This window comes from Entelurus aequoreus, linkage group LG05 (assembly GCF_033978785.1).
Source record: "Entelurus aequoreus isolate RoL-2023_Sb linkage group LG05, RoL_Eaeq_v1.1, whole genome shotgun sequence".
Classification (NCBI taxonomy): Eukaryota; Metazoa; Chordata; class Actinopteri; order Syngnathiformes; family Syngnathidae; genus Entelurus; species Entelurus aequoreus.
In genome coordinates this window covers 55,380,262-55,405,540 of record NC_084735.1, presented here as the reverse complement: position 1 = coordinate 55,405,540, position 25,279 = coordinate 55,380,262, and the positions used below count along the sequence as shown (strand labels likewise).

The window sequence follows — 25,279 nt, the reverse complement described above, 5'->3', positions numbered from 1 at the left end:
TCGGGGTGAACATAATTTTTTTCTTCATGGCTCTCCTCACACTTACCTTTCTAGTGGTTTTCGTCCCGGAATAGTTGTGTTGTATATTTCCCCACTCCGTCTGAGTGTGTCTTTTGTTCTCCTCTCCTTTTTTGAGTGCGCGTTTTGTTATTTGTTCCTCTCCTTGAGTGCGCTTGTTATAATTATTTTTACTGACTTTTTCTTTTCTGCTTTGGGGTCCTAGTCTGGCTTGGTGACAGATCAACTAACCAATATGGACCCAGCAGAATTGGGACACATTCGCTTCGCACTTAAGGGCTTCTGGAAAACATCGAGCGGTAATCACGACCAGATACTGCAAGATATGGCAGCTGCCAATCAGGCTTTCTCCGCCAATATTGGGTCTCTCGATCAGTACTTGGAGCAAACTAGCGCCACTGCTAATCCAGGGGGTGTTCACACCGGGACAGGGCCCATCACACCCTCACCAGTGGCAAGCTCCTCCTCAGCTCGAGAACCCAAAATTTCTCACCCCTTCCACTTTTCCGGTGAGTCAAGCTCATATTGCAAGCAATTCCTTCATCGGCGCTTGCTGGGTATTCGACCAGCAGCCCAGTTCCCATTCTTCTGACCAAGCAAATAGTTTTTATTATGAGCTTATTGTCTGACAAAGCCGCCACCTGGGCGATGGCGGCTAGTAAGACTTTACGACGTGGGCACCCCACTGCCCGTTTTATGGACTTCAACAGGGAAAGCTTTCTGTGGCCGCATATCCTTTTGACTTCCGCATCCCAGCGTCATAGAGCGGTTTTGGCGGCAAAGCACTATGTAGTATTTTTTTTACAAGGGGCTTAACCGCCGCATCAAGAAGGAACTGGCTGCCCGTAACGAAACTCGCACGCTTGATGAACTCATTGACCTCTTGGAGTCCTGTCGCTGGCCGGCCTGACTGCATTTGTGCCGGTAGTCCCTTGTTCCCTGGGCACCGCACCTGCTGTTTTGGGTTGGGCTCTGTGGGTGGTTGAGGCCCTACTTTGGCTCCCACACACACTGGGAGACAAATATATTGTATATACAAATACAGATACATACTCACTTACACACAATTATACATAAATATATACATTCATACGCGCACAGATTGGTATTTATCCACACACATAGGTACATACCCTCCCACATAATAGAATCTCCTGTCGATGCGACAGATGAGTAGGCAAACAAGTCATTTGCCAAGGTAGGTACTCATGTGAGAATGAAGACCAATTTGCGATGCACACAATCGGCCACAGCTGCTACAAGGGAAGAAACCCAAAGTGGAACTCTGTTTCTTTCTCTCCTTCTTTGACTGAATGTTGATTGCTCTGTTGGTTTCAAAATCCTTTATATCTTGTGCACACTGGTGCTTCCAAAGAGCTCTGTCATGGGCTGTTGCTTCCCAAGAGTTCACAGTGAAGTTACATTTCTTAGGTTTGCCTTCAGAGTGTCTTTGTACCTCTTGAGAGGTCTTCCCTGACCACGATGCCCCTGCTTCAACTGTCCATATAGTAGCATCTTTGGAATCCTGTTGTCTTCCGTGCAGATAATATGTCCTGTCCATGTCAATTGGCACTTGATGATCAAACACTCGATGCTGAGGAGGCCACATTTTTCCAGAACCTGGAGGTGAGACACTGTCTTGCCACTTGATGTTGCAGAGCCTCTGCAGACAACGCTGGTGAAACTGCTCCAGCAGTTTGATGTGTTGGCGGTAAGTGGTCCATGTCTCAGAGCAATAGAGGAGTGCGCTCTGTACACGGCAATCTTGGTGGAGAAACTGATGCCGTGAACTCGCCAGAGTCTCTTTGTCATTCTGCCAAAGGCCGCGCTTGCCTTTCCAATGCAATGCATCATCTCAGCATCCGGGTATCCGTTGCTCGTAACGGTGCCACCCAGGTAGCAGAACTTTTCTACAGTTTTGATCTCTGTATTGTTGATGACGATATATACACATACATTACATACACAAATACAGTACATACATACACACTCACGCACATTCACTGTAGAAACATACATATACATGTACTGTTCATATACAAGCACATATGCATACATACACTAATGCATATAATCATGTTTCATCAAACATATATTAACGTTGTTCCCCTAGGGGAAACTGGGTAAAACACGGCACACTGATAACGATATAACAATCTACAGTGTTAATATAGTTTGCTTCTCTTTCTTTCCGTCCATTTATCTGCTTTCTTTTGTAATTAGACTTAGACTTAGACTTAGACTTCCTTTTTATTGTCATTCAAATTTGAACTTTACAGTACAGATAGGAACGAAATTTCGTTACATAAGCTCATGGTAGTGCAGGATAATGTCACGACTTGGTCCTTGGCGTGGTTTGTTCTCCCAGAAGGCAACGGAAAATTGGCGCGTGCGAGACGTGAATTTAAATACATGTTTATTATAATTAATCAAAAAGGGTGCAAACAAAAGGCGCTCACAGTGGAGGTACAAAACGACTATGAAAACAAAACACTAGCACAAAGGCAGAACTAGGACATAAAACAAAACTTGCAAACTACGGCTTGAATAAAGAAAACTTACTTGGAACCAGAACACGACAGGAAAAAGAGCAGCATGGATCATGAACAAGGGGGTGTAGAAAGTGTGTCAAGAGTGATGTCGCCAGGCTGACTGCCTGGCAACAATGGCCTTAAATACTAGTGACATGATTAGTGAAAACAGGTGCGTGACTCAAAATGTGAAAACGTGAGACATGTGCGTGACATGAGGATGTGAACCAGGTGAAACTAATGGTTACTATGGTGACAAAGCAAGGTGAAGACAAAAACTAAAAAGTGTCCAAAAACCAAGCAAAACAAAAACATGATCAACACAGACATGACAGATAAAAAAGCAATTAGGTGCATATATAAATAAATAAATAAATAGATTACTGTACAGATAAATATATTGCACTTTTTTTCACATGCATCCACGTTTATGGCTGTATGTTATATTGTCTTTCTTATTCCTGTGAGTTAATCCATTTTGGGGGGATTTGAGGGGATAATTATGATGCGTTCAAGAGTCTTACGGCCTGAGGGAAGAAGCTGTTACAGAACCTGGAGGTTCTGCTTCAGAGGCTGCGGAACCTCTTTCTAGAGTCCAGCAGTGAAAACAGTCCTTGGTGGGGGTGGGAGGAGTCTTTGCAGATTTTCTGAGCCCTGGTCATGCAGCGGCTTTTTGCGATCTCCTGGATAGGAGGAAGAGGAGTCCTGATGATCTTTTCCGCCGTCCTCACCACTCTCTGGAGAGACTTCCAGTCTGAGGCATTGCAGGCTCCAGTCCAGACAGAGATGCTGTTGGTCAGCAGGCTCTCTATAGTGCCTCTGTAGAATGTGGTGAGAATGGGGGGAGGGAGCTGTGCTCTTTTCATCCGACGCAAAAAGTGCATGCGCTGCTGAGCTCTTCTTACAAGAGGTCCGGTGTGTAGGGACCAGGTTGTATTGTCAGTTATCTGCACCCCCAGGAACTTGGTGCTGCTTACTATCTCCACTGCTGTGCAGTTGATGTAGAGTGGAGCGTGGCTGGACTGGTGCTTCCTGAAGTCAACAATGATCTCCTTGGTCTTGTCGACATTCAGGACCAGGTTGTTGGTTCTGCACCAGTCAACCAGATGTTTCACCTCTTCCCTGTAGTCGATGTCGTTGTTGCCCACTACTGTTGTGTCGTCCACATACTTCACAATGTGGTTAGTAGTGGACCTGGCGCAGCAGTCATGGGTCATCAACGTGAACAGCAGCGGACTCAGGACGCAGCCCTGGGGGGAGCCGGTGCTCAGGGAGATGGCACTGGAGGTGTTGTTGCCCAATCTCACAGATTGGGGTCTGTCTGTGAGGAAGTCAAGCAGCCAGTTGCATAGGGGTTACTGAATCCAAGTGGGGCCAGTTTGCTCACCAAGTGCTGCGGGATGATGGTGTTGAATGCTGAGCTGAAGTCCAGAAACAACATCCGCACGTGTGTGTCCTTTCCTTCCAGATGTTCTAAGCTCAGGTGGAGTGCAGAGGAGATGGTGGAGACTCTGTGGAGCGGTTAGGGCGATAAGCAAACTGGTATGGGTCGAATGTGGGGGGAAGTCTGGAGACAATATATTCCTTTACCAGCCTCTCGAAGCACTTCATTATGATGGGAGTGAGTGCAACGTGGGCGGTAATCATTGAGGGAGGAGATTGTGGGTTTTTTAGGCACTGGAATGATTGTGGCCGTCTTAAAGCATGATGGTACCACAGCCTGGGTCAGCGAGATGTTGAAGATGTCTGTTAGAACCCCAGCCAGCTGGTCTGCACATCCCTTAAGCACCTTGCCCGGAATGTCATCAGGTCCCGGTGCTTTCCGGGGGTTCACTCTCCTCAGGGTTTTCCGGATATCCGCTATGTCCAGGTTGAACGGCTGCTCATCAGGGCAAGGGATGTATTTTCTCGCCGGAGTGGTGTGGAGATCGAACCAGGAACCCTCAGATTGCTGGCACGGCCACTCTCCCAACAGCGCCACGCCGTTTGGAGGTGGGTCATGGTTTTATTTGCAACCTGGGAACGTCTCAGGAATCAAACATATGGTAGACGGATTCAAAAAATGGCGTATAAAAGTGACTGTGGAGCAAAATGTACGCATAATTTACACCAAAGCATATCTGATACCTATTATCTATACCACAACATGTTTTAAATGTAGATTAAAATGATGATACGTCCCCTTTAAAAGTGTTTCTGGAATGATGCTAAAATGATTTTCTGCAAAAAAAAAAAAAGAATCCCCATAAATTTGTTTTAGCACCAAATATACATCAAATTCAGTTCAAGTTTGATTAAAAAAAGGTGAAAAAATCATTTGAAATAAAGTGTAAAAATGTGATGTGGGAGGGTTCAAAATAAAATACTGCTTATGGCCCCTATTTAGTTAGCCTGGGGTGAACATTACAAGTTCTTTCTTTTTTTCTTTTCGTCTTAAAATCTGAGGCCTCTTTTCTGTATAATATAAATCGAATATATATCCGATGATGCAAAAGTTGTATTGGAACACTCCTAAAAGTACCTTATGTCCCCATATTTCAAAATGCATATTAGAAGGTATGATGGCGGATGTATGGATTTGTCTATAAACAAATTATTGGATTGGATTGTTGACAAATGGATGAATGCAGGGTTCATTGAAATGCATGCATGATTCAGCCTGGTCTTTCAGTGACATGAAATTCTGCAAAATTATTATTATTTTTTTTTGCAGTGATGATCTATTTTTTTTTAACCCCCACCCCCACTCCACCCCATAGGGAATATCTGGCAAACAATGTGAGTGTGACAGTCTACCCGGTGAACAAACCATGGTTGTACTCACTCCTGTGGTGTAGCGGGGTGCCTTCTGTGTCCTCTGATGCCCCCCAAGTCCTCCGAAAGGTGCCTTACCCCATCTGGCTCATGGTAAACAACTCTTTATTCTGACACCGCACACAAACACACAAAGCCAAGGTCACAGTGAGACAAAAGGACGACAGGAGATTACGAAGACTGGCAATAACAAGGAGCAGTTGATCTCAGCAGGGAACAACAAAGTTTGAAGGACATGTTCAGTTCCAGCTTTGTTCTCCTTTAAGCATGTTGACTGCGCCCTCAAGTGGTTCTTTACGGAAACTACAGCACTTTGTTCTCTTTCAGAGTCAGAAAGCTTACAGCTTCATCTGGATCACATCTGATCTCGTCTCGCTGGCCGTGGTGATCGGACTCTTCAGTTTTCAGAAGTAAGAGTCCGTACAATACAAACATCCCTTCATACATCTTCTCACGTCAAAATTAGTTGACGAAAACAATGTCATCATTCCTTCATTGCTTTATTTGAATAATACAGTGGGACCTCGGGTTTAATCAGTAATCCATTCCAAAAGGTCACAAGAAAAACTAAATCGTACAAAAACTGAAGCAATTTCATCATGTAAATCTGATTAATAATTATAGTTTTACATGCCAAAATCAATGTGAAATACATATGAATGATGAATAAAAATGTATAAATGAACAATTAACATTACTTCTATTGAAGGCTGTTGTTGGCGAAGACAGCGTTGAGTGGAGAAGGAGGAGGAAAGGGGAGAGCTTTGCTACGGGTTATTTTGTGAATTCAATAGTGTTTCTCACCTACTTTATGAAACTGCTGACCTCGAAACATTATTTTGCACAATAGTGGATTTTTTTTTGCAGTCGTTCTCAATAAAAGTACAGAGACTGAATCACCAACTAGTCCCTCCAGAATTTTACAGGCTTTTTTTGTGATTGTGGCAACATTTTTCAGAAAACAGTGGCAAAAGTTGCCAAGTTTTGCGGCTTATTTTTTTAATCAACTTGTGATTTTATGAATTTGCTATCAATCAATGTTTTAAGTGTTCCTTGTGACCTTAACCTCAAAATGCAAAAAAAAAGAAAAGAAAGGAAAACAAATACTGTATTGATATTTTATTCATTTTATACCACACAGACTTAAAAGTAGACACAAAATGGCAGTAGAAGCACATACATTACTGTACAGGTTTAATTAATCATAACTAATAATAGTTATGATTAATTGTAGTTATAGGAAGGAAGAAACAGGGCCAACTTAACCCAGGGGGGGTGGCTTTGGGGGTAGCCCGCTAAACCTCAACAACCAGCATCACCGCCAACACCAACCCTCAACTTCAACAACCCCACCGCACCCGCCCGAAAACACAGTTTGAAAAAAGAAACATGACTTCACTCAATAGAACAGCAATAATGCAAAAATCTCACACATTTTAAAAATATTTTTCGTAGATGAATACATGTCCTTTGCATTGGGCAGATGCATGTGCTGGTGGTCCAGTAGACTGCCTGTGTTTTAGCTTAATAGTAGTACAGTGGTCTCTCGCATAGGCAATTTGGGTTTGAGCACTGCTTGGAGTAGTAGGAAAAAACAATGCAGCCGAGAGAGAGTAAACAATCGCTATACAAAGCTGAGCTGTTTGTGATTGATAGCTACGAACACCAATCATTGCATTCCGCCTTCAAAATCGGGGCCTCTGATTGGGTGTGGCCCCAATGCTTCAGCCCAGGCAAGCCCGTGCATTAAGCCGGACTTGGGGAGAAACACCACTAACGGCTTCCTTTCAGTCCCCTGTTTGCTTTGTTGTCCACAAGTTGCAGACATTCTCCATGTATGTTTTACGCTTGAAAAGTGTGTCCATTTTAAACATTGATTTAGGTTCCAAAATATTCACCCCCGCACGTTAAGAGTTATATATGGCGCAAATGTTTTTTTTGTAAATGAAAGACGATGAGCGATTAACATCACACTTCAACATCTCTAACAGGAGGACGACAAATGTGCTGTGTGAGCAGTAAAGAGTTGGTGTATTGTTACACGTTGTTGTTCCTGCTCCGTCTACTTAAGAAAGAAACATAAGTTTTGATTAGACCAGGGGTGTCCAAAGTGTGGCCCGGGGGCCATTTGCGGCCCGCAGCTAATTGTTTACCGGCCCGCCACACATTCTGCAAAAATTGCAAAATTGATAATATTGCAAAAATTTAAAAAAACATTTAAAAAAAGTGGAATGAGGTGAAATCTAACAAGAAAAAGTTGCAATGTTGACACAAAGCTGCCATGCAGGCTGTTTTTTTTCTTTTGTCTTTGTTTATTTTTATTTTTTTTGCCATTGCTAAAATAAAACAACACTAAAAATCTATGTTATAATGAATTATTACTTAAAAAATATCACTTAATAATGTTTTATGTGAGAAAAATATTGCATATATTGTGTGGTTGCCATATAAAAACATCAAAGTTTTATTTGACAAAAGAGCATAAAACAAACAAAATAATAGTTAAAACGTAAAATCGACAGATATATCTGAAGTTGATCTTGTAATTTAAGTGTTAAAAGTAAAAAAAAACGAATAAAAATGTATGACTTTATGAGTGGGGGACCTTTTGGATCCCAAATATATTTAGTAGGATTTTATTTAACTTTTCACTGTGATTACTCAAAAATATTAGATTAAATTTCAGTTTTACTATAAAAAACAAAGTTGTCTTTGACAGAAAACCTTTTTTCTTTTACTTAATATCAACCTCAAGTTGATATAGAGATTTACTCTAAGTGTTAAATTAAAAATAATAATAATAATTTGACTTATTTTTAACAGTTTAATGACTGAGACCCTTTATAGTCCCCGGGAGCCCTAAATGTTAAAAAAAAAAAAAAAAAAATCCATATATTTTGTTAAGGTTTGAAAATGAAAAATATCAAAATGGCCCCCGCATGCTTAAATATTTCCGTGTACGGCCCTCAGTGGAAAAAGTTTGGACACCCCTGGATTAGACAATTGATGTGCGCCTTTTAGAGCCGTTCAGAGATAAATGATGATGATTGGCCAAAATGTGTGGGGATATTGCGAAGCCGCACATAATTTACGCTTGAGATTCTATGTTTGCACGCTCCCTTGTGCTAAATAATACGCATACAAACGGGACTAGTTTGTAACGTGGTATGTTTGGCCATTCGATAACAGAGATGGTATATAGCAGGGCTATCGTGGTACTGACACCATACCTGCCTGCAAGTTCAGTTCCAAAAACTTGGAAGAGACTAACATTTTTGCAGCAGATTCCTAAAATGCTGTCTTATAAATCATATTTGACTAGCTTCTTTGTAGTCGCTCCTTAAAAACAGCAGAGCTCTCCTGTTGTCAATGGACGCTCCCACTCATCTGTTCATTGTCAGGGCATTCAATCCATCACAACTGGACTGTTCAGTTTGTCTCAGAAAACGTTTTCACTCTAATCGAAGTAGACTTCAGTTCAGCAGTTCATGCTCATAGACTTAGATTGGTCATATCATTGTGAGGAGTAGGAATGCTCAGGCAGGGATGGTTTCTCTCCTGTTGTATGGAGTTTGTTTTTCCTCACAATTTTGTAACTAACAAAATAAATGGACAAAAATCAATTTCTCACTGTCGACAATGCTGGTTTTCAGGAACACACAAAACAAAAATACAGTCGTGATAGCCACATCACAGCTTCACTATAACGCAGATTTTTTTTAAAGCATATTTTACATATGTTTGGCCTAAATTAAGGGTTAAATTAAGTCTCAATGTGTTTAATGTATTACAGTGCAATAATTGTCTTATTTTCTACTATGATGTGGCGATCAATAAAGATATCCACCAAGCAGGACATCCATTTCCTGGTTAAGGGTGAACAATGCTAACAACACGATGGCTCGTTTTGGTCCTATCTTCACAGCAACAATGAAGTTGACCAACTTTTGGCAGAACATCTTTTTGATGGACTTCAGGGTTTCCCTTAGATTGCCAAGATGCCTCTGGTGATTGGGGCGTGGTTATGGGGCGTGGCTGGGGTGTGATCAATATAATAATTACAATATTTGCTATGACGAATATATTTTCCTTAAAAAAGAAAAAAAAAAAATACTTATACGTTTAAAACATATCTGTTTTTATTAATCATAGTATTAACATATATTTTTTCTTACATAAGATCCTTTTTGCTCTATTTTTCAATTGTTGCTGCATATTGTACTATGTAATTTATTGAGAATTTTAAATTTTTTTCCAGATATTTCTCCAATCTTTTTAGTCACTCTTTCTTTATTAAAAACAACTATTAACAAATATAGCATGTATTTCAAGTGTAATAGTAGACTGTACTCGTGTTTAGAAACTCTTTACTTCTGTCGCTCCATGTCCGTGACGAAAAGCGAGCTGCACAGAGCCTGACGTTATACTTGCTTCATGCTGCTGGGAGCCTTTCTCCCCTGAAAATCTGCCAGTATCCGCTTGAATTTTGAAGATCGCTGTCCGCAGGTATATTTTGGATACATTAAAGTACGTCCACATCGCAGATATGCTGCCTTCGATCGGCTTAAATCATCATTACGTCTGGTTTTCGGAAGTGGTGATCAAACTACATCTTCAATGCATCACTCGTCAATAGCGCACAAATAATGAACTAAATATATCTATTTATACTGTACCTACCAGCTTGTGTTAATGTGTATGTTAGTTTGTTATGATGTACATTTTTCCCATGGTCTGTGAACACATTGTGTTGGCGGAGAATGAGGAAGTGTTGTGTGAGGAGTGAAACACGGAGACGTGTGTGTACAGAGAAAATAATTGTTGGTATTGGGCCCGTTGTGGGCATAAAATTGGCAATAATAGATAAAAAATAGCGTCAGACTTTGTGTCCTCTTCAAGACGCTGCAATACATTATATTACTTTATTTTGTTTTCATGTAAAAAGCCCCCATTTTTAAGGTGTAGCGGCTAATATGTTGCTGTGGCAGACCTCCATAATGAAACACATTAAGGGGAAACCCTGAACTTCATCTTTAACTTCTGCCTCATCAATGTGGAGATCACATTGATGAGAGTTAGACGTGATTGACATCAAAAGACGAGATGTACCAGTACCGGCGCGTCACTTAACGATAACAAGACTGCTATCGCAGCTGTCCTTGCAATTCTAAGTGTGGACACACAATGCGAACAACACGGCTAATGATCGTAGCTACTGACTGTCAAGTTGACCAAGTTTTGCAAAAAAACACACGCCTGTGGTTTCAGCACATAAATGCCCAGTTGTAACTTAAGAGAAATTGCGCAGGTTGTGATGAAGTATTTCCACGCAGTAGCCGTGTTGTAGTAGCCGGGCGGCACTTAGAGGATCCTCCAGCCTACAAGTGAGTACTGTAATCTACAGTAGAACACACTCAAAGCTACTATATTTGGTTTAAGGTGTATAAAAATGACTAAATGGGTGTTATTTTATGTTCTGAGGGCTCTAATTAGGTTTAAAAAAAAGCGTGTTTAGAAGGTTGTAAACTGTTTTCGTTATGCTCTAATTATAGAACAAAGACATTTAATAATCCTACTTCACGGAAATTGGTTTACCAATTAGCCGCACTAAACGAGTGGAACCTCGATTTATGATTTTAATTGGTTCTGAAACAGATTTAATAAATAGAAAAATATGTACAATAGGGAAATAATTTGTGTATGCCCTCATTCTTGGGTGGATCTCACGTGAGAGGACGGTGGGGTGGTTAATCATTTTGCATGCTAATAAAAAGATAGAAAGTGCCACCCTACATACAACTGACGCTGTAGTCAAAGTTAGAATTGCCACAAAACACATTTTAAGATATTCAACACTGGTGCCCTGACAATGGCTTCTTAAATAGATAATGCACCCCGAGCCCCAATTCGTCACGTTTCATGTGTCAGGTAAACCGCGATTAATGGGGTCATACGAATACCCTTCCTACTTTATATTGAAGCAAATTCCTCCGCTGTATTAGTGAAGGAAGAAGTCCATCCCCTCAGTCCTTGGCTTTCTGGAAATGTGGTCCCCGAGCAAAATTGTGGCGAAAATTCTCAAACTGAATCCCATGAAAAGTGTGGCGTACTAAAACTGAGGTACCACCATATTAAGCAGCAGAAGTTGTAAGTATTCAGTCTGACCTCCTCTAAAAATACACTTTCAGTATTTAGCAATGATTTTTTCACCTCTGTGCTCGCTACGCAGTGTTTTCAGCATTCATACTCGCATCTGTCCAGTCTGCCTCAGGGCTTCGCCTTGTCATCTGCATTTTTCTACAAAAGTCCTTGCGTTTACTTGAAGTCTCAGTTTTAATCATTAAACAGATCTATTATCACAAACTAAGGCTACTTTCCCAGTGCAGGTCAATTCCATTTTGAATTGTTTTGGCTCCTCAAAGTATGTGAAACACTGACTTGCAAGACGTTACTTGCTCAATATCACCTTCGCTGCAGGTTGTTGAGTCTGCATTAATTTAGCATCCAAATGAGACACCAATAGCTACCTAGTCTTTTGGTCTAATTACTAGCTTTCAATGTTGGGATGGGTACCGAAACAAGGTTCCATAATGGCACTGGTAACCACACTGAAAGAACTAGCCATTGGTGCCTCCTTTGAAAGATACATGAATGCAGACTCAGCAACCTGCAACAACTATTTGTTGGTGATATTGTACAAGTAACATATTGTAATGTAGTAGTAGTGATGTTGTACAATAAATATAATGTAAGTATTGAAGTAGTAGTGATATTTTAAAAGTAACATTCTAAGTCATGGCGTAGTAGTGATATTGTACAAGTAATGTAATGTAAGTAATGTAGTAGTAGGGATATTGTACAAGTAATATATTGTAAGTAATGTAGTAATAGGAATATTGTACAAGTAATGTACAATATTTATATTGAAGCAAATTCTTCCGCTGTATTAGTGAAGGAAGAAGTCCATCCCCTCGGTCCTTGGCTTTCTGGAAATGTGGTCCCCGAGCAAAATTGTGGCGAAAATTCTCAAACCGAATCCTATGAAAAGTGTAAAAAAATTGTAAGAAAAACACTATATAAATATAATTCACTTCACTTCACTTAATGTAATGTAAGCAAAGTAGTAGTAGTGATATTGTACAAGTAACATATTTTAAGTAATGTAGTAGTAGTGATATTGTACAAGTAACATATTGTAAGTATTGTACTATTAGTGATATTGTGCACGTAATGTAATGTAAGTACTCTAGTCGTAGGAATATTGTACAAGTAATATATTGCAAGTAATGTAGTAATAGGGATATTGTACAAGTAATGTAATGTAAGTAATGTAGTAGTAGTGATACTGTACAAGTAATGTAATGTAAGTAATGTAGTAGTAGTGATACTTTGTACACGTAATATAATGGAAGTAATGTAGTAGTAGTGATATTGTTCGAGTAATATATTGTAAGTAATGTAGTAGTAGTAGTGGTATTCAAGTAATATATTGTAAGTAATGTAGTAGTAGTGATATTGTTCAAGTAATATTTTGTAAGTAATGTAGTAGTAGTAATATTGTTCGAGTAATATATTGTAAGTAATGTAGTAGTAGTAGTAGTGATATTGTTCAAGTAATATATTGCAAGTAATGTAGTAGTAGTGATATTGTTCAAGTAATATATTGTAAGTAATGTAGTGGTAGTAATATTGTTCGAGTAATATATTGTAAGTAATGTAGTAGTAGTAGTGATATTCAAGTTATATATTGTAAGTAATGTAGTAGTAGTGATATTGTTCAAGTAATATATTGTAAGTAATGTAGTAGTAGTAATATTGTTTGAGTAATATATTGTAAGTAATGTAGTAGTAGTAGTGATATTGTTCGAGTAATATATTGTAAGTATTGTAGTAGTAGTAGTGATATTGACCGAGTAATATATTGTAAGTATTGTAGTAGTAGTGATATTGACCGAGTAACGTCTAACACAGTTAGCCAGGAGCCACAACAACAACAAAAACAACACAACACTTCCTCATTATGCACCAACGATGATTACAATGAGCGAGGTTGCATTCATGACACCCGGACTTATGAGCATCAAACAAAAAGTTATCAATTCATGTATATGATTGAACTATTCAAATGACTAGTCTGTTCAGCTTCAGTGTCACAACATAGAAAAAGCCATTGTTTTATTTTTGTATTTTTTTTTTACATAAATGTTTACTTTTTCCATTTTTTTAAGTAACAATTTTATACTACTATTGTTTAAAATGTGAACAATCTTATGATAGTATACATTTTCAGAAAAAACATAATTAGGGTAAAAAAGTCAAAAACTTGAACACTATTTCAATACTTCACTTTACTCGTTTAACCGCATAGTTGTATTGATGTAACCTCTGTTCTTCTTGTCTTTGTCCTCTCATGTGCTTTCTTGCCTGATCTAACCTTTCTCCGCTGCCCGTTGGCGTCTGTCAGCTTTCATATGATCAGGTATTGCTGTGCCCCTCCTTGTTTGGCGTCCTTTTCCTGCCTAAACGCCCTCGGGCTGATCTTGCAAGCATGTTTGTATCCTGCTTCGTGAATAGAAATTCCCTTAGAAGGGCATGATTGTGTGTGCATCAGCACTTTTACAGGCAAGCTCTTCAATGTCACAGCTCAGGACTTATGCAGCTCAGTGTGAAGTCTGCAGCTTGTCGTGTTTTGCTGTTAGGTGGAGGATGAGCGCCATGCACAACTGCAACCCTGAGCAGATCATGCTGAGCGCTGTGCCAAATCGCTCCAGTCGGGACGTCAACATCATGAAGGAGAAACTCATCGTCTCAGGTGCAACGTGCCCCACATGACTGACACTGACAAATAGATCCACACTTAAATTGGTGTTCAGTTATTTATTTAAAAAACATAAAAAAATATGACATAAAATGCCCACCATCTATCATTATTGCAGAATACTCGAGAAATATAACATTCTAAATTGGTAAAACTTAAGAAAATATGCTGATTCAGTTATTTTATACACAATTATTGACAACCTAGCACCAACACCTCTTAAAAACTGTTTGGTGGTGCTCAGAAAAAGTGTTTGGGCAACATGAAACACAATACCTGCTTATAAGGAACTTGTCACAAGCTGAAAATCTTACTTGCAACGTGACCCCAGGATGCAGATAGAGTTGTGGCAGTGAGTGTCAGCAACACCTTTGGACCTCAAACCTTTATTTGACATTTTAATATTGTTAATGTGTGTACTAAGGTACTAAGTGTGTACTATGATCCAAATAACATGCGCTAAACAGCGTGTGCCAACTATAAAGGTATGTGTATTATTAGTGGGCGTGTTCCTGTGATCTACTAAATCTGTGTGTACGATTCAATATCTGGTGCAGACCACCCTATTTAACTGAGGTTTTAGAACTACACGGCTGTCACCATGTACTGCACATGCACGTTATCGTGCTCCTATCTGTTTTGCTATGTTTTCAAGCATCCAGCAGACAAATGTAAAGTGTGCCACTTTGTTGGGGCATTTTAGAGGTATACTGCAGTGCATCAACAATGGAAATCATCTTTTTTTAAGACACTGCTAACTGCGTGGATGCCCTGATAAGTTCCAGATGCAAGAAAATCCATATTGCAAGAAGTTTTTTTACACATAGGAGATACGTTGATAATATAACTTCTCTAAAAAAAAAGGGCATTAAAAAAAAAAAAAAAAGCCACCAAAACACATTAATTGAATGTGTTTTAATCAGCCCCTTAAGTCATCCAGCAGCTATAAAATTTTAAAATTATATTGCTGGATAGACAATATGTCTTAATATTTTTATTTTTGACCATATATGTTGACAAGCATACGTAGGATGGAGCCGCAGCGCAATCGCCTCTTTCTCACAGCTATTTCTGCACATCCGTTGTCGACGTGCTAAATTAAAAAGTAAAACCGCTACTTCAGTACAATTTTGTCCTTGATTAATCACACTGTGTGTGCTAAATAGTTGCTTTAGCATTTACTCTCTCCAGTATTGTGTGCGTCCTGATGATCAGCATATATTCTGCATGTTCATGAAGACAAAATGGATTGCACTCCTTATTTTGCTCAATCCTTAGTAAATTAAATTGCATGCATTTAGATCAGGCCCAATGTGTTTGTCCTAATTTTAACATCAACTTGCCGAGGGACTTTGAGGTATAAATTAGCCATTGGCTATAATCTCACATATTCACATGTCTCACATGTCAAATGTTTGTTAATATTTATTGGTCCCTTTTAAATAAATGACATCTACAAATGAGCCTCACCTAGTTAGCCTTCTGGTGACGTTTTTCATAGGGCTGTGGGTATGGATTTAAATAATAATAGTGTTGGAGCCATTGAAAGAGAAACTACAAACGTCACATTTTTTTTGGTTTTGAGCGGTGACGCAATCAATGCAGGCCCTACCTAGCCTTGATAATCAATCCGCATGCATGCATTGGCTTTTGAGTTTGTTTGTTTACTTTGACATAGCATACACTCGCAACACACCTATTTCATTAGTTGCTCATTCAAACATTCACCCACTACAACAGGGGTCTCAAACTCTATTTACCTGGGGGCCACTGGATGCAGAAACTGGGTGAGGCTGGGCCGCAAGAAAAGATTTCTTAAAAAAATCTAACATGCACTTTTTAATGAATTCACCTTCTTTGAATGGCTATCCCGCCCTAGCAACATACTTGCCAACCCTCCCGATTTTTCTGGGAGACTCCCGAACTTCAGTGCCCCTCCCGACAATCTCCCGGGGCAACCATTCTCCCGAATTTGTCCCGATTTTAACCCGGACATCAATATTAAGGGCGTGCCGTGATGGCATTGCCTTTAACGTCCTCTACAACCTGTCATCGCGTCCCCTTTTACACCATACAAACAGCGTGCCGGCCCAGTCACATGTTGTATGAGGCTTCTGCAGACACACGTAAGTGACTGCAAGACATACTTGGTCAACAGCCATACAGGTCACACTGAGGGTGGCCGTATAAAAATCTTTATCACTGTTACAAATATGCGCCACACTGTGTACCCACACCAAACAAGAATGACAAACACATTTCGGGAGAACATCCGCACCGTAACACAACATAAACACAACAGAACAAATACCCAGAATCCCATGCATCCCTAACTCTTCCGGGCTAGAATATACACACCAGCTACCACCAAACCCCCCCAACCCCGCCCACCTCAACCGACGCACGGAGGGGGGGTTGATGTGTGTGTGTGTGTGTGTGTGTGGGGGGGGGGGGGGGGGGGGGGGTTTGGGAGGGCGGGGTTTGGTGGTAGCGGGGGTGTATATTCTAGCCCGGAAGAGTTAGGGCTGCATGGCATTCTGGGTATTTGTTCTGTTGTGTTTATGTTGTGTTACGGTGCGGATGTTCTCCCGAAATGTGTTTGTCATTCTTGTTTGGTGTGGGTTCACAGTGTGGCGCATATTTGTAACAGTGTTAAACTTGTTTATACGGCGACCCTCAGTGTGACCTGTGTGGCTGTTGACCAAGTATGTCTTGCAGTCACTTACGTGTCTGTACAGAAGCCAAATTCAACATGTGACTGGCGCTAAAGGGCGCTAAAGGCAGTGCCATCACGGCACGCCCTTAATATTGTTGTTTGGGTGAAAATCGGCAGACATTCGAGAGACTGGTTGCCCTGAAATTCGGGAGTCTCGCCATTCATATAAAACTCGCGGGCCGCACTAACATTAAAGGCCTACTGAAATGAATTTTTTTTATTTAAACGGGGATAGCAGATCTATTCTATGTGTCATACTTGATCATTTCGCGATATTGCCATATTTTTGCTGAAAGGATTTAGTATAGAACAACGACGATAAAGATTGCAACTTTTGGTATCTGATAAAAAAAAAGGCTTGCCCCTACCGGAAGTAGCGTGACGTAGTCAGTTGAACATATACGCAAAGTTCCCTATTGTTTACAATGATGGCCGCATGAAGTGAGAGAGATTCGGACCGAGAAAGCGACAATTTCCCCATTAATTTGAGCGAGGATGAAAGATTTGTGGATGAGTAAAGTGCAAGTGAAGGACTAGTGGGGAGTTGAAGCTATTCAGATAGGGAAGATGCTGTGAGAGCCGGGGGTGACCTGATATTCAGCTGGGAATGACTACAACAGTAAATAAACACAAGACATATATATATACTCTATTAGCCACAACACAACCAGGCTTATATTTAATATGCCACAAATTAATCCTGCATAAAAACACCTACGTGTTTGTTATGCTAGCTCCTAGCTCCTCTGCTAGCTCCTAGCTCCATAGAACACGCCAATACAATTCAAACACCTGATCAACACACACAATCACTCAGCCCAAAAGACCGTTCACCTAACCCAAGGTTCATAAAGCTTATATATTTTTAAAAAGTTACGTACGTGACGCGCACGTACGGTACGGTACGTGTTATGCTAGCTCCTAGCTCCTATGCTAGCTCCTAGCTCCATAGAACACGCCAATACAATTCAAACACCTGATCAACACACACAATCACTCAGCCCAAAAGACCGTTCACCTAACCCAAGGTTCATAAAGCTTATATATTTTTAAAAAGTTACGTACGTGACGCGCACGTACGGTACGGTACGTGTTATGCTAGCTCCTAGCTCCTATGCTAGCTCCTAGCTCCATAGAACACGCCAATACAATTCAAACACCTGATCAACACACACAATCACTCAGCCCAAAAGACCGTTCACCTAACCCAAGGTTCATAAAGCTTATATATTTTAAAAAAGTTACGTACATACGCAAAAAAAAGTTGCGCACATACGGTCAAGCGATCAAATGTTTAGAAGCCAAAGCTGCATACTCACAGTAGCACGTCTGCGTCTTTGTCATCCAAATCAAAGTAATCCTGGTAAGAGTCTGTGTTGTCCCAGTTCTCTACAGGCGTCTGTGTATCGAAGTCAAAAGTCCTCCTGGTTAGAGTCTCTGTTATCCGAGTTCTTCCATCTTGACTGCATCTTTCGGGAATGTAAACAAAGAAGCGCCGGCTGTGTACTGTTGTGGCTGACTACGTTCGAAAAATACGTCCATTTCGCACCTACAACTTTCTTCTTTGCTTGCTCAGCTTCCTTCTCCATAATGCAATGAACATGATTGAAACAGATTCACGAACACAGATGTCCAGAATACTGTGGAATTATGAAATGAAAACAGAGCTTTTTCGTATTGGCTTCAATGTGGAAGGCATACCCGTGTTCCCCGGTCTACGTCACGCGCATACGTCATCCTCAGAGGCGTTTCGAACCGGAAGTTTAGCGGCAAATTTAAAATGTCACTTTATAAGTTAACCCGGCCATATTGGCATGTGTTATAATGTTAAGATTTCATCATTGATATATAAACTATCAGACTGCGTGGTCGGTAGTAGTGGGTTTCAGTAGGCCTTTAAACGTACATATTAAGGTGCGGGCCGCAAAATAAAGTCTCACGGGCCGCAATTGGCCCGCGGGCCGTGTGTCAACCTGCACTACAACCTGGCGATCTTCAAGCAAAACGACAACAAGTTTAATGTGCTCTAAATTCTGCACGGGACGTGCGCCTATTTGCGCTTTTGAGTTGCCGACAAAATGTCAATTGAATACAAAGACGCCAGTAATGTGGTTGAATATGAGGAATGTGATACAAATGTGGTGGGAGAAAATTTCCCTGCAAAACCTAAAGATGGAAGCAAGCCAGAAGAAGTTAAACAAAAGAGACAACCCAAATTAACTGAAAAGGGTCTCGCAGCTAAAGTGGCGCAGTTAACAAAGTCGAGAAGTCCTAAATTAAAGCAGCTGACCACAAAAATAAATCAAATATGGTAGCCTGGAGGTTATTTCACAAATGTACAATAACTTCACTGAGCTTATTGATGATTTTAGTGAAATACAATGCTCAATTTAAATTATGAACTGCTTCCAAGGGAGAAAGAGAAGATGATCATATACACCGGTATTTACCAAAGCTTGCTTGTTTCAATGAATTCAAAAGTTACTGTCAAAAAATGGGATGCGGTTGCAGAAGAGCATTCTTCTGTTGCCTCTCATACAATAGCAAGGGTGGTCAAAGCAGTGCAGCCAGCAGCCATAGATCTTCTACAGCTGAAGCTGAAAAAGCAGCTCTCATGATACAAGCTGAAGGCCTCAAAGGAATATTGCACTTGAAAGAGAAGAGGCTGAGCTCACTCAAAAGAGGGAACAAATAAAGGCTCAAAAGAAATGCTTGCCATTGAAACCCAACTTGCTGCTTCAGATGCTAAAATCAAAGTTTATGTTTGCATGTTCTCCCCGTGACTGCGTGGGTTCCCTCCGGGTACTCCGGCTTCCTCCCACCTCCAAAGACATGCACCTGGGGATAGGTTGATTGCAACACTAAATTGGTCCTAGTGTGTGAATGTGAGTGTGAATGTTGTCTGTCTATCTGTGTTGGCCCTGCGATGAGGTGGCGACTTGTCCAGAGTGTACCCCGCCTTCCGCCCAAATGCAGCTGAGATAGGCTCCAGCACCCCCGCGACCCCAAAAGGGACAAGCGGTAGAAAATGGATGATGAGATGGATGGAAGGAGCAGTGTGCTTTCAGGACAAAAGAGACTGTCAAAAAACTCAATTTTACAACAGCTTAGTATGGCGGGGCAGAAGAGGATGATGTTGATGAAGGAGAGAGGAGAGGATGCATATGATGATGGAGATGAACTTGTATATTACAAGAAATACAGTCATGCTGCTGCACCGTTACTCGGACAGAGCTCAAATGCCCCCAGTGGTAAAAGGCTGCATGTACCAGCAAAGGGTCCATTACCAGCGTCTTACAGTGGCAATCAAACTCGTAACAAGCATAGTGCAGAAGCCAATCTGTTGAAATAATGCAAAAACGAAAGGGACAAGCGGTAGAAAATGATGGATGGATGGAAAATGAAATAACCAAAATGCTGATTGAAGGAACAAAGACTTTCAACTTTGCCCTCAAAGGAAATGCCTGTTTTTAAAGGAGACCCACTGCAATACTTAACTTTCATGCGCAACTTCAAGCATTGCATTGAAGGAAAGACCAGTAACGAGCGGGACAGATTGTTCCTTCTAGATCAGTATACTGAAGGGCAGCCAAAGTTACTTAGTGAGAAGCTGTCTACATATGGAGGATATCAAAGGACAAAACAATAGTTGCACAAACATTTTGGAAATGACATGCTGATTGCTTCAGCTTATCAGGAGAAAGCCTTGATTGGCCAGTACTCAAGTCTGAAGATCGAACAGCACTGCAAGAGTATGCATCTTTCCTGCGTAGTTGTAGTAATGACATTGACATTGAAGCTCTTAATGATATGAACAATACATCCCACATGATAACCTTTGTCTCAAAGCTTCCTTTCAAGTTGAGAGAAAAATGGAAAGGTAAAGCTTATGAGCATTATGAGCAAACCCAAGCATGTGCCAAGTTCATGCAATTGGTCAGCTTCATTGAAAGACAAGCAAATATGGCATGCAACCCATTGTTTGGAAACATTCAAGACATCAAACCAAAGGCTGACATAAAAAAGTTCCCCAAAGTAAAATCAGGCTCTGCATACAAGAGTAGCTTCACTACTGTGGCAACGGAAGAACCACTTCAAGATCAAATACCTGTCACAACACAGCTCAGAATATGTTTATTTTGCAAAAAAAAACACAACTGATACCTGGAAAGAATTAAATGGCAAAAAAACGTGATGAGAAAGTTGAAATCTTCAAAGCTAATGGAATTTGTTTCGGCTGCATTAACAAAGGTCATCCAAGCAAGGATTGCAGAAAGGGACTAAGTTGTAAGATCTGCTCATTAAATCACCCCACCATGCTGCACATTGATATAAATAAACCAGAGGAAATAAAGAGGCAGAATGCAGACAGAGCGACAGCAGTAAACAGCTCTCTGATATCGCTGGAGAAACATGTCCATACTGGGGCCGGTGAAAACCAAGCGTTGGCCATTGTACCTGTACAAGTCAAACTGTCAAGCTGCAATAAAAGCATCCTAACATATGCCCTTTCAGATGCAGGCGGTACCGCCACTTTTTGCACAACAGCTCTCCAAAGACAACTGAATGCCAAAGGAAAGAAAACAAGAATCTTACCGAAAACCCTTGGACAAGAGAAGATTGTGACTGTGGACAGAATTTCTGGTTTGAAGTATAAAATCTGCAAGGAGATGATTTTATTGCACTGCCAGCAGTCTACTTCCAAGATGAGATACCTGTTACAAAGGAGCAGATTCCCACAGCAGAAGCCTTGAAGGAATGGGATTACCTAAAGGAAGTGAATTGACCCATATTGACGCTGAAATTGGGCTTCTGATAGGAACTATTGCGCCTAAGACCATGGAAACATGGAAGTTAATTAATAGTAAAGAAAATGGTCCTCATGCTGTTAAGACCAGGCTAGGATGGGTGGTTAATGGACTTTCGAACGACTGTGGTGGCACTGAAGGTCAGCTCCAACAGGTCATCATATAACAGTTGTAAACTTGGATGATCTTGTAAGGCAGAACTTCAACCATGACTTCCCTGAGAAGGTGTATGAGGAGAAGGCTGAAATGTCCATGGAAGATAAACAATTCATGCACATCATGTCTCCATCTGCAAAATTGAAAGACGGACACTACCAGCTGAAACTCCCATTTAAAAATGGATGACATATCCATGCAAAATAGTCGAGCAGTAGTACAGCAGCGAGACTCATTCTTGAAAAACGTTGGTGAGCAGAAAATGGCAGATTTGCCTAGTGACAGGATGACACCTGATCTGCCACCTTTCACTGAAGTCGGAGTGGACTATTTTGGCCCCATCGAGGTCAGAAGAGGAAGGGGCACAATAAAAAGATATGGAGTCATTTTCACATGTTTAGCCAGTGGTGCAGTACACCTGGAGGTGGCTCATGCCCTTGACATGGATTTGTGCATTAATGCCCTCTGATGCTTCGTTTATAGAGGAGAACAAGTGGACAAATTAAGATCCGACAACGGGACCAACTTCATTGGCTGTTGAGCGAGAGTTAAAGGAAGCACTTAAAGCATGGACTCATTGCAAGATCAACAATGCCATGCTACAGCAAGGTGTGAAGTGGATCTTTAATCCCCCTGCAGCAGCCCATCATGGAGGTGTGTGAGAGAGATTGATTCGGTCGCTGAAAAAGATTTTGCTCTCTGTCGTAAAACAGCAAACGTTGGATGATGAAAACCTCATCACTGTCATGTGTGAGGTTGAAGCTATTCTAAGTAACCGTTCTTTGACCACCGTATCAAATGATCCGAACGACTTGGAACCGCTGACCACAAATCACCTACTGCTATCTAAGGTACAGCCCCTGCTCCATCCAGGAGTCTTTAAGCAAGAGGACTTGTACGTCAGAAGACTTCGGCGCCTAGTACAGTACATAGTGGACCTGTTGTGGTCCAGGTGGCTTAAAGAATTTCTACCGCTCCTGCAGGAACGCCAGAAATGGAACAGAGTTAGACGAAATTTCACACATGGCGACATTGTGATGATAGTGGATGGAAATGCCCCACGGTGGTCATGGGTTATTGCTAAAATTGTTGATACCAACCCTGACCGAAGAGGGATCATAAGGAGTGTAAAGCTTCAAACCTGGACCAACATAATCGGAAGACCGGTCTCCAAGATCGTTCTTCTGGTTCTGGCTACCGTGTGAAGACACACGCTTACATACCCTCACATTTTGATTTCGTTCTGTTTTTTAGTTGGCTCCGATTTTTGTTTTGATATTGTTAGTGCGCACCTCACATAACAATAGGGACCGGTGTTGTTGAAGCCATCTAAAGAGAAACTACAAACGTTGCATTTTTGTTGGTTTCAATGCAGGCCCTAGCCTTGATACTCAATCTGACACAGGTGCGCTAGCTGCACACAAGAAACGCCAGCAGAAATTGTTTTCAACCGCTCGGTTCCGCTCAGTATTGAACATTAGTTTTGAAATAAAAAGAAAGTACAAAGCGTTTAAGTGACGCTGTTATTTTTGTTTTGTTTTATTGATTTGGGTTTGAGCGAACGGTTTGATGCATGCATCGGCTTTGAGTTTGTTTGTTTACTTTGACATAGCATACACTCGCAACTCATTTTAGGCCCCTGGAAGCTAGCAGCTACACAACAGCGAATTACACAATATCACACACGCTAGACATGGTAACAAAGGTGTCTTGATTATTCACTGTGCCATGAGCTTAACCCAATTAATATTTTTTGGCAAACAAGAATTACAACTCCACTTCTCATTAAAGACAGCATAATTCCATCACAAATACTTGATAATAAATACAGTTGGTTAGCGTTTCCCTTGATCAAACCTTTTCTAACATTCTACACTACAAAATAATAAAAGTACGTATTATTCCTGCTGATATTGTATCGGATTAATATCAGTTTGGCAAATACTCAAGGCTCCGATTACGGTATCGGAAGTGAAAAAGTTGTATTGAAACATCCTCAGTTGTCTGTATTTATTGAAGGTTCAGAGTCATGATCACGTTTGTGAAACAATTCCTAATCTGTGTTCACTTGTTACACGTCATGTGACCATGTGACCTCATAAGTGGTCACAGCCGTGATTGCGAGCGTCCTTGTAAACCATGTCTTTGTCTTCCAGAATTCAACAATGGGCTGAGCAGTACAGAGGAGCTGTCTCTGTATCCCGAGGACCCTTTTGCAACATACTCTCATGAAGGCCTCAACCGCTGAATCCTCTTACTGCGCGAGAGGCAAAAACATAGTGTGTAAAGGTCCAGGACTGTTGATGGCCTTCTTTAAACGATCACGCAGCACGCCTACAAAGAGATCGTGCAGCGAGAGTAGTGGCTAGACAACTGGTGGCTGCTTCACCATGACATCATGTCTATGTCGACGTTCTGGCAGGGCCGGCCCGTCAACCACTCAATTATAGTTTTTTTTAGGGCCACTACCAGTAGGTGACCATGGCCTGGGCTTTTGTAAAGATTTAAAGATGTTATTCTTTCAATAAATCCGTCAGTTATAGAAGACCACGTCAGATGAAATATGTTTTGCTATCCAAGTTCAATAATAAGGTTGTTTGAATCTAATTACGAATGTGTAACACTACCTACACCCCTTGGAAAAATGCCAAACAAACATTTCACTCTTCAAGTGGTGACTTGAAAGTGAACCCAAAAGGAATATGCGGTAGAAAATGGATGGATGGAAGTGAATAGTGACTGGTTGTATGATTATTAAAACTCAAATTCTTGCTACTTTATGTAACATTTTTTGCAACTACTTTCTTCTGAATTTGCAAATGTAATCCTGGAACTTTTCTGGCAGACTTTGGTTCCCCTGATGAGCTGGTAGAAAGCAAATATATGTTCCAAGGACTAAAAATGTATACGTCACATATACACAACATTGATGCACCAATAAAATTATAGAATTATAATTGTTTTATGTTCTGTTTTTCTTTTCGTTTGACTTATGTGTTAGTGTATTGATGAGTATTAAATGCTTATGTAAACATGACGTGTTTTGCATATTTTTCCTTTCCTGAAGGTATTTGTGATGAAGATATACAAAACCAAAAACCAGTGAAGTTGGCACGTTGTGTAAATCGTAAATAAAAATGGAATACAATGATTTGCAAATCCTTTTCAACCTATATTCAATTGAATAGACTGCAAAGACAAGATACTTCATGTTTGAACTGGTAATTTTTGTTATTTTTTGCAAACATTAGCTCATTTGAAATTTGATGCCTGCAACATGTTTCAAAAAAGCTTGCACAAGTGGCAAAATAGACTGAGAAAGTTGAGGAATGCTCATCGAACACTTATTTGGAACATCCCACAGATGAACAGGCTAATTGGGAACAGGTGGGTGCCATGATTGGGTATTAAAGCAGCT

At 40.7% G+C, this 25,279-nt stretch overlaps 1 protein-coding gene across 3 annotated transcripts in view; it reads left to right on the top strand.

Moving 5' to 3' along the window:
* The window catches only part of gdpd5a (glycerophosphodiester phosphodiesterase domain containing 5a), a 74,319-nt gene extending 49,421 nt beyond the window's left edge, over positions 1–24,898 (top strand). For 2 of the 3 annotated variants that reach the window (XM_062048413.1, XM_062048412.1), the window contains exons 13-17: positions 5,309–5,456; positions 5,691–5,773; positions 13,828–13,842; positions 14,063–14,175; positions 24,018–24,898. In XM_062048413.1, the coding sequence (XP_061904397.1) occupies positions 5,309–5,456; positions 5,691–5,773; positions 13,828–13,842; positions 14,063–14,175; positions 24,018–24,109 (451 nt within the window). In that variant the 3' untranslated portion in view covers positions 24,110–24,898. The remainder of the gene's footprint in view (positions 1–5,308; positions 5,457–5,690; positions 5,774–13,827; positions 13,843–14,062; positions 14,176–24,017) is intronic. The other variant, XM_062048414.1, reaches the window with a different exon arrangement.
* Positions 24,899–25,279: the final 381 nt, after the last annotated feature.